Source organism: Lampetra planeri, chromosome 24 (genome assembly GCF_965212315.1).
Source record: "Lampetra planeri chromosome 24, kcLamPlan1.2.h2, whole genome shotgun sequence".
NCBI lineage: Eukaryota > Metazoa > Chordata > Hyperoartia > Petromyzontiformes > Petromyzontidae > Lampetra > Lampetra planeri.
Window position 1 is genome coordinate 8317866 of NC_136130.1, and position 10303 is coordinate 8328168.

A 10303-nucleotide genomic window follows, 5' to 3' on the forward strand; every position below is an offset into this window, starting at 1 on the left:
TTTAATCGATTACTTTACGCTCTGCATGACGCGTCGCCGGGTGGGGGGGGGGGGGCGCGGGGAGTGGGGGGTTCGTCGCTGTCGTCCCAGCGGCAGCTGTGCGACGCCGCGCTACAGCCCGGCGTCGATGTGGATCGCCACCACGTGATCCTCGGACGCGTTGCTGATCTGGAAGAAGGCACTACACAAGTAACCCCCCTCGCCCGTGCAGCGCCCGCCCGACAAGTTGCCGGAGATGACGTCACAATGGGTTCCCCGGCTGGCAGGCTGGACTGGAGGGTCGCGTCGAGGTCCCCTGCGGAACGGTGATGTATGTTTGTATGTATGTTGAAGCTCTTCTTTCGAACCGTACATATCCGACTGTGATATAATCGGAGGTGCGGGGGAAGGACAACGAGTGAAACACAAAAAGCTGAGTTCAAGGGAGGTCTGTCGCCATGTACGCTCCAGAAAATGGGTTGGTACACCAGTGGCAATAGCTATAGAGCGTGGTGCAGGTGGTGCAACTGCCCCATATCTCCAAGGGGCTCATGTCACCGAGCTAAAAAGAGGTTTCGAGATTTGATTGGGAGGGTGGAGGGCATTTAAATTCCGGGAAACATTCCCTATGCCAACCACGCTACTACGCAACTGACGTACGGGTCGACTAACTGTGAGCATAGTACCATGTTATTGGGAATACAGTAGCCGCAAAATCGTGATAAATGTGTAGTGGCGTAACGCGCGCAGGGTTTGCAAACAGCAGTTGCATTCATGTACGGGGTTGCAACCAGTGAGGTTAGCTCCGGATAAGCAGGTGCAGTCGGGTGGCCTGGGTGATAGGGACAGAGAGACGCCAGCAATTAGGGAAAGAGGCAGTGATAGGCTGGCTGCAAATGCAAACGCGGGGTAGGCGCCACGGAGGCGAGAGATAGAGGCGATAAGGGGGAGAACACGTGCAAGAGACGCCGGAAGGACGCCGGCTTAGTGAGGGCCATCTGAGGGCACTTAATGAGGAGGGGGATATAAGGGGAACATGTGAAGCAATGGGGTTGAGTTGGTTGGAGATGAAGCAGTGAACAGTATTCAAGACAAGCCCTGGACCTCGCCCTCCACACCTCGTCCTCCCCAGCGCTGTTGGCTGATTCACCCGCTGGGGGCACGGGCGAGGTTGGAGGTGCGGGAGTCGACAGGCTAGCAGTGGAGAGGCTAGCGGAATCTTTAGTCTGAGTGTGATAGGCTAGCGGGGTGAGAAGCTAGCAGAGTATAGAGAGAGAGTCCGTGACAGGCTAGGAGAGCGGGGAGTAACTGGCTAGTGGAGCGAGAGAGAGTGAGCTCGAAGTGGCAGTTGAGCGGAGGAAGAGAGGAAGAGTTTGCGACAGGAGTACGTGGGTGTTGAACATGAGACGCATCCGTGTGGGATGCTGCAAATTAAGTTACGTGAATAAACACCACACTAAAAATGCATCTGACAAGTCATATGTGCCTCATGCGCATCCAAGCGCATGGGTGGGGTGGCACTGTGGCATGATGTGGTTTTCTCCGTGTAGGTTAAGCCTGTAGTTTGCAGATTTGCAAGGCCGCTTGTTGTGACCTTGTGATTAGGCGTTCCTGCAAGTTGTACTTTGGTCAGTGGGCGGGAAAATCGGTGGGTAGCTGGAACCGCTGAAACAAACCTGAGCTTTTTGTCGTTTAGTGACGTCTCGTGCACAACAGGGCTGTACGTGGCTGCTGGGATACATTTGCTGGTTTAAGAGTCTTTCAAGTGGAAGTTGTTCTTATTTTTACACCTAAATGTACGGGGCGACTGCAGTTGACAGCTGTGAAATTGTGAAAACGAGAGATTGTGGATATAACGTCTAAAAAAAAATCAGTCCATTTAAATCAGGTAAGTAATGCGCAAATGACACCGTGGCGCCTTAGTAAAAAAAAACTATATTTTTTGCCAAGCCACTGCTGAACGGAAGGCCTTACAATACCTTTGTAGGTCAAGTGGGTTGTTTTACCAAGCTACAACTGGCCTGTTAAGATTACACTCGCCACTTTCATGGTCCTCTTGGCTGGGTTCATAGTGCAGTGCACTTGCCAAAGTTCCCCCTCCGTGTTTTGCACGGGCGGTTTGCTGTGGCGTTCTTTTGGAGATGGGAATAAAAATCCGTGCATGGGCCTGGCCACTTCACGTATCTAGCAGGGACGACGACGATGATGACGGGGGTGGACGATGAATGGCTGTCGAGAAGAACTTAAATTGTGCTGTAAAAACTGAATTTTTACACTGCGGTCATTCTCGTAGCGGCTGTTGGCTGGCCATCGAACAAAGACGGTCACTGCATCGTACGCTTTCAGATGCGCTTCTGCGGCCGTTTGGAATGCTCTTCCTTCCAATACTGTATTAGGAAGCAATCCCAGTGTTGCACTTTTCAATCTCGATTGAAAACTCATCTCTTTCGAACTGATTTTTGTACATAGTTTATTGTCATTGCCCTGCACCTCCTTTTCTCGCATTCGTACATACAAACTCGTCGGATACATTGAACGAGTAAGATACGACCTGGTTGAACCTGAGACTGCTTGGTTCAAAATATAATAGTTGGTTACTGTCACTTATCATGATTTTGGTTCAATCATGCAAGTGACGATTTTAATTTCTTCACCCTTGAAAGCCTCAGTGATTTAAAAAATATTTTTCATGAGGGTCCTGCATTGGGATATTTGTCCAGTTTTATTCATGGGTGGCTTGATGAGGGAGGAAACTGAAGTACCCTTTGATAATTCACCGCGGACACACAAGGGAATAGTACTCATAGCTTCGCACAGATTTAATTGTAAGTGCCATTACTTTCTATCTTTAGGAAGTAACATTCCGCAAGAAGAAATATTTTAATTCTGTACATATTGCCTGCTATGACTTATGGTTTAGAAAAATGGACAAAGACGATTGAACAAGAGATGAGAAGTGTGCAAAGAACCACGCAGAGAGAGAGAGAGAAACCGATAGATGATGTAAATACATTGAGAGACTAAAACGGAAACACATGGACTATATAGCCACCACAATTGAGAAACACATGTACGTTTGTAGAACTTCTTTTGCACTGTACGTAGCCAACTGTCCTCATCGAAGCTCTTCTGATCCTCCCCCCCACCCTTCTGCCGCCAGCAACATCAAGCGGAGGAGACCATGTCGTCCGACACCAACGCTGCGGGGCCTCCGTGCTGCCTCTGCAGCCCCACGTGCGGGCTGCTGCTGCTGGTCATTGTGGGGGTGTGGGCGGCGTGGCGCTGGCGTGACAAGCGCCGGGTGGCCGGCGTGACGGGCCGCTGGGTGTTCATCACGGGCTGCGACTCGGGGTTCGGGCGGGCGCTGGCCGGGCGGCTCGACGCGGCCGGCCTGCGCGTCGTGGCGGCGTGCTTGGGACCTGCCGGCGAGGAGGAGCTGAGGAGGTCGTGCTCGTCGCGCCTCGTCACGCTGCGTCTCGACGTCACGGACCCCGAGAGCGTGCGTGCCGCGGCTCGGCGGGTGCGCGAGGAGGTTGGCGAGCAGGGTGGGTGTGATCGCACGAAGCTCAGAATATAACCGTCGTCGTCGTCATCATCGTCACCATCATCATCGTCGCTATTGTTCTCGCTGTATTTATCGACAGATGTTTGTTCATTACTGTGTGGTGCAATCCCCAGTCGGGGGCACACCTGGGTCTGCCCCATGACCTCCTGTCACTTGGCCTCGAAGTGCACCTGGCCTGGCACAGGCGCCGTTGTGATGTCACCGTAGATGGCGATTGGTGGATATTGCTATCGGTGTAATCCATGTGGGCAGCGGTAGTGTAGCGGTTAGCGTGCTGTGCTATGAATACAGCGACGCGAGTTCAATTCCCGCTCAACACCGGTGACGTTTAATTGACACGGTCATAGGCCTCATCTAGGTCGACTCAGCCTCAATTGAGTACCTGGTGCAGTGTGTAAACATCCCCACTAGGGAGTCAAAGGCGACCGTGCGTGGTGCTGGCCACCCACCCCCTGATGTGCTGTGCTGACCTTCATAAGTGCTACTCGTGAACAGCACTTGCTCCAACAGTCTGTTAAGGTTATACGGGTGATACTTTTCGTTGTCTTTGGTGCAATCCCAACTTTCTCTTTCTCTTTGCCTTGTCCAGACGTGCACTGTCCACCCACACTCTAGTATCCTCTCAATATCTATCGCTTTTCAACTCACAGAGTTGTAAGAACGAGTTGTGAGTGCTGTCCATTACGTGATCTCTTTTAAAAAACACAACCTCTTTGGTGCATTGCTTATCCTCTCACTACTTTGCTTTCTATCGCTGCGATCGCATTCCCCATCACTTGTGCCGTGCCTTCTCTCCGCTACGGCTTCTTCTTCGTCCCAGGCTTGTGGGGCTTGGTCAACAACGCTGGCCGCGTCATCCCCATCGGCCCTAACGACTGGATGACGACGGACGACTACCGCACAGTGCTGGACGTCAACCTCCTGGGCATGGTGGACGTCACGCTGCAGATGCTGCCCCTGGTGAAGCAGGCTCGGGGTCGAATCGTCAACATGGCCAGTATCGTGGGGCGGTTGGCCGTCATGGGCGGCGGGTACTGCATCTCCAAGTTCGGAGTGGAGGCCTTCTCTGACAGCCTCAGGTGCGGCAATATTCGTGGTCACGGTGAGGGCGGTGGCAGTTCTGGCCGCACTAAAAGATAGACGTGACTTGTTCAGTAATATCGGTGCCATGGTTAGCATACTGCGACCGAATCTCCTAAAAAATTGCACACTTCAGTTGGCGGTTGACGTTCAAAGTGGACTGTGACCCTCCAAGGAATGGCATCATGGGATGGTGGAGACTACCGCCTCAATGCCCTCTGTGAGTCATTAATCCCATATGTATTCGGGTCCAGCGAACCCAGAGGTCGGCAACCTGCAGTTTCGGAGCTGCATGCGGCTCTTTTAGGGCTGCTTCGTGACACGTTATTTATTAAGAGCCACTGTCTCGTATTCACATGTATTGCCGCTATTTCAATATTGAGATGATTACAGAATTACAAAAAGGGGCTCTTCTTGTTATTTTGGTTGCTGACCCCTGAGCCAACCCAATAAAATCTCAACAATGAGCTCGGATAATAATGACGCGCACGTGTTATATCGTTGGAGCGTACCACGTGCCATAGACATTGAGTGAATACCAGAGTGTGCTTTGGCTTTTTTTTGGACAAAGCGATGAGTGAGAGTGGGGGATGCAAGCCATCCATCATTCATCGTTTGGGTTCTGTGCGTGGAATGCCGCCGTGTCTTCTGCGCCTGATGTAGGCGCGACATGCGTGCATTTGGGGTCAAGGTGTCCATCGTGGAGCCGGGGGGTTTCCGTACGGGTATAATTGACGTTACCGCTATCGAGGAGGATCTGAGGAAGCGCTGGGCACAGCTGCCGTCTGTGACGAAGGAAGATTACGGCAGCGACTACCTCGAAAAATGTAAGATACAATTCTAACATCTCGCTCCACTACCCTCCACACACGTTCTAGTCCAGCAGTCATGGCGTTCTGTTGAAGCTCCCAGTCAACCTTTACACAGTGGGAGGTCGCTTATTCTCCTTTGCTGCCTTCATGGTCTGGAGCCCCCTTTTCCCAGCCATCTGTGCTGTCGGCTCCCTGCTCCTGTACAAGTTCAGTCTAAAAACCTTCCCTTTTCCTATTAGGATGACTAACTGTCTCTTTCATTTTCTGTAAAAGAAACATGTCTATTGTGTTTTTGTTCAGCGTCCTGAGATATGGTCGCAGTCAGACACTATATTATCAGTTTCACACGTAAGCCTTCGTGACCAATATCATCCATAATACAGGTTTTTTGGGTTGGATCGCGTAAATATATAAATCTGGTGGTGGGTTTAACGACACATTTATATATTTACGCGATCTAACCCAAAAAAACCTGTATTATAGACTATACAGTCAGTTAGACACTATTTATAGTCATGAAAAATAAGAATATGCTTTACCTTTTCCGGAAATTAAACAGGTGTTAAGATGTCTAATGACCAAATAGATACCTTTTGCAAGGAATAAAGTCTGCACTAACCACACATACTTGTGTCAAAACAGTCAAACAAGCATGGTCAGATAATGTATGCACTGATTGGCCTACACCAGAGACAGCCTTCTTTATGGCCTAGTCTTACCAGTATCAGACCAGAAAATGCCAGAAGGTGTACAATACAAAGACAATGCACGTATCAGACCATTTAGAGCTCGGGTTTAGCAGTTATATCTATGGGTGTGCTGGCAGGGTGGAGGAACTGGGGCAAGGGTCACGGAAGACCTCATCGGGAGGCCCCTGGAAGCCGCTAGTGGGTTCGAGAAGGGAGGCGCAGCCAGGGCGGAGCCAGGCCGCGCCGAGTAGAATAAAAGCAGCCGAGAGCGGGAGCTCGGGGCTGCCGGTTCAGGAAGTGGACTCGTCTCGTCGTCGCTGTCGTCTTCGCCGCCTTCCTCGACGCCGCCTTTGCCCGATAATTTCGCGGCTGGACAGTAGTTGGCTGTCTCGGTCGACGACGCTGTCGGTGCAACGCGGTCAGGGTCGTGTCTAGGCCGGGCTGTACTGCAGCGTGGTCGAGAGAGGAGGCGATCCGTGTGAGTGTGAATGGCCGTAGTCAGGGGCGGTTTCTTCATTAGGGCGATTGGGCGACGCACCACCAATGTCATTCAACCACAGAGTCATGCTAGCCGTCACTGTGCCTCTGGATATAGTCCAATCAGCGTCATGTCACGTTCTGTGGAGTACCGCCTCTTCTTGGGCGATTTCACTCCGGCTGAGAATCGCCCCGAGTGGCCCCATAGACTTACATTCAAAGATGTTTTTTTTCAAAGGGCGGGTGCTGCAATGCATTCTCTATGGCTTCCGGGAGGGCTCGCACTAACGTGCTTACGTCATCATACGTAAGCACGTTTCATCCAACAATATTATTTGTCGCTTCCTAGTGGAATCTTTAATAAAAGAAACTTGAGTGGATTGTATTAATAGTGAGTATAGAAACAAACAAGATGTATTGTAAGAGTCACTTTATTTTTCATTAATATTAAAGAAGTGAAGTTGCCTTTACATGCTTAAGCTGTTAATTTATCCATTGCATGGGTGGACCTTATCCTTATCAATCATCCAGACATTTGCCCCCCCTGAGAGATTTTGCTGGAGCCGCCACTGGCCATAGTGGTGTAACGGAAATAAATAAGAGAGAAGGTGCCACCTGCAACTACCTCATCTCCGACAGAATGTGCTACACACACACACACCGAGGAGGACACTACATATACATATATACAGACAGACACTTGTGAATTGCATATATGCACATATATGTAGATATATCTGCATGTATTTCTACATATATCTGCATCTACATATATGTAGATGTATCTATATTTATCTACGTATATGTAATTCACAAGTGTCTGTCCATCATGCTGTGGATCTCCCAAATGCCACGTGTGAGTTAAACATATGTACAATTGGGAAAATGTCTGTGATTAAACATAAAATACATATATTACATTGCTTCATTATATTAAATGCGCTGTGTGAAACTGGTAAAGACATTGTAAATGTATGAATCAGCGCTCGCGTTCACCACCCCCTTTGCAGAGAGCCCCCCCTCCCAAAGAGGGTATTAGGCCTGCGATGTCATGCTCACAGTACACAAATAATAACACTGGTCAACACACTTTTTCTGGCATAAGGTATTCCAACAGGCTTAAGGTAATTTTGGGTTGCTGGTTCCAAATCTGGCATCAGTTTTTGTCTATCACATCAGGTTTTTGAGATATCAAATATTGCATTTTCAATAAAAATATTAAATAAATGTGGATATCTACATAAAATGATATTATAAACACACTATCCTAAAAATACAGCACCATATTTTAACACTAAAGCAGTCACTGACTCGCAACAACTTGCAATCATAAGTGACAGAGTTAATTTCGGGTAAAATCAATGAAAATGGGGTATGCCGATAGCATAAAATGAGATGTGATAGAGCAAATCTGAGATCAGATTTGGAATCAGCACCCTGAAATGAGTCTAAAACAGCTGCAAAAGTCCAGGCCAGAAAAAAATGTTTTTTTTTGTTGTTGACCAGTGTAATGAATATCTTGACTCCCACTGCACTGAGACTGACCATTTCTCCCCTGCCACCCCCCCCCCCCTGAACTTTGCAGACATAAGGCTGCAGAAATCCAAGTTGACTCGGCTGTGCGACGACCTCTCAAAGGTCACCTGGTGTATGGAGCACGCCCTGGTGGCCACTCACCCGCGCACACGCTATGGCGCTGGTTGGGATGCCAAACTCCTTTTAATCCCGCTCTCCTACCTCCCAACTTTCATAAGCGACTTCCTGCTGGCAATGATTCTGCCCCGTCTCGCCGTGGCCACAAAAGTAACGCCCTGAACCGGAGCAGTGGGGGCTCTGCCCACGGTGGTGATATGTTAACTACCTCGCCTGGTATACAGGAGGTCGTAGGTTTGTTCCTGATCCTGACGCCTGCTGCTGTATATTTGGAGTTGCATGTTCTCCCCATGGTCGCTTGGATTTTTCTTGGGGTCCTCCGGTTTTCCCCTCCTGAAAAAGAGCAGTATAGCTCAGTGGGCCTTACCTGGTAAAATAAAAATAGTTTAGTTAATAGTTTAGTAAGTGAATTCTGGCAGTGGAGGTTGTGATCTAGGTTTGTCAGATGGCAAAATGATCTCTGAACAAAGTTCTGTAACATGTATGGGATTTGCTAATGTTAAGAATGATTTTAAGAATATCTTTTTGTGGACGACGACACCAACTTTCAATATCGGGTTGGCTTAACATGGTGACTGCCCTATTCTGCATGGTGTAGGTTCTGTGATTAACAGCGTAGTCCATTGGTAAAAATATCGTGATTATCATGGCTCGCAAATATAACGTTTTCAGATTGTATTTCTCACTAAATAATTGTGAAATAATGAAAGCACAATATTTAATGTTTTAAATAAATATCTATGAACTGTTACATTTGAAATGACGCTGATGACCATATACTAAGAGCCTAGATTTGAAGCTTTCGTGACTGCAAGGATTCATATTCTTAGGTTTTTTCGGTAAAGTCACGTAGGTAAAAAATTCAAATGAATAAAAGTAAAATAAAAAATAAAATAAAAATTACGACGTTTCGGAGGCAAGCTTGTGTTGCCTCCGAAACGTCGTGATTTTATTTTATTTTGACTTTTCTTAATTTTAATTTTCAACTACGTGTCTTTACCAAAAAAAAACATAAGAATACTAAGCGCCTCTTTATTTTAGACACAACTACAACTCGAGGTCCCAGCTTCGTTCTTGCTCTTGAAGCTTGTCCCTTCCCTCAAACGTCCCCTCTCCTCGTGCTCTCCCCTTTTATCCTTCTCGAGCCCCCTCTCTCGAACTATCCCTCACTGTTTTCCCCGCAGCCAATCCCCGTCTTCCTCCTCCAACGGTTCCCAACCGTCGCCTCCAGGTTCCACTCTGTTTCCCACTTTTTCCCATTTAAATATTTCCTTCAATCTCTTCAAACCCTGCCTCCAGGCCAATCATTGTGGAGGCATCTTCCCGCCAATAGGAGGCCTTGGCCTACTTTTTTTAATTACAGTGGCTGCACATTGGCTTGGGGTGAGTGCCTCTTAATTTCGGTCATTACACATTCGTTATTGGGTCAATATATTTCCGAAGTAAATGACCGCGTGGTGGTTATATGTCAACATGTTTGTCGTGCATTTTAAAAAAAATTATGTGTCTTTAGGTATACTCTTTTTACATGCAATGATTAGGGTGACTTAATGGAAAGCCTTATGATGATTAAACTGCAATAAAGAACCTATCAATAAATAATTGTTGAAGTATAGTAAAACACACAAAAATATTTGAAAACCAAAAGCACAGCTAGAGGAAACTGATATAGCTAGTAATGGGCATATAGCAAATATGAGTATCGTTTTGTGACAAGATGTATTGCTGCGACTAGCGTTTGGGATTGCAACGATGCCGAACGGTGTTGGGAACTGATCCCCGGCCACCTGTGTGACGTCGCTATCTCAAAGCAATCAGCAACGACGGCCGTGCTGCCAATGTCGGACAATTGGTCATCTTGCCGTACAGTTTCACCAGCGCTCCCCGCTACACGCATGGGCGCACTCAAGATGCCATGACACACGCGCAAAGCTTCATCACTTTCACCTGCAACCCTTGTTGGGAGAAAGTGGCTCGTGAACTGATGGAAGGGCAAAAACGACACAATCGCCATGATTTGTTGGCCAGAGTATTGTGCCTACAACTGG

General features: G+C 48.1%; 1 protein-coding gene across 2 annotated transcripts; it reads left to right on the forward strand.

The window, feature by feature from the left end:
- Window positions 1-151: 151 nt before the first annotated feature.
- LOC144726720 (retinol dehydrogenase 7-like) lies at window positions 152-9004 on the forward strand. Of its 2 annotated transcripts, none has more exons than XM_078605547.1 (5): window positions 152-310; window positions 3140-3524; window positions 4365-4623; window positions 5288-5451; window positions 8188-8558. In XM_078605547.1, exons 1-5 carry the CDS (start codon window positions 236-238, stop codon window positions 8415-8417), a joined length of 1113 nt encoding a protein of 370 aa, XP_078461673.1. In that variant the 5' UTR covers window positions 152-235; the 3' UTR covers window positions 8418-8558. The 2 variants fall into 2 exon arrangements, with proteins under 2 accessions (XP_078461673.1, XP_078461674.1); XM_078605548.1 differs by lacking the exon at window positions 152-310 and adding an exon at window positions 1674-1867 and having other exon boundaries at window positions 8188-9004.
- The last annotated feature ends 1299 nt before the right edge of the window (window positions 9005-10303 follow it).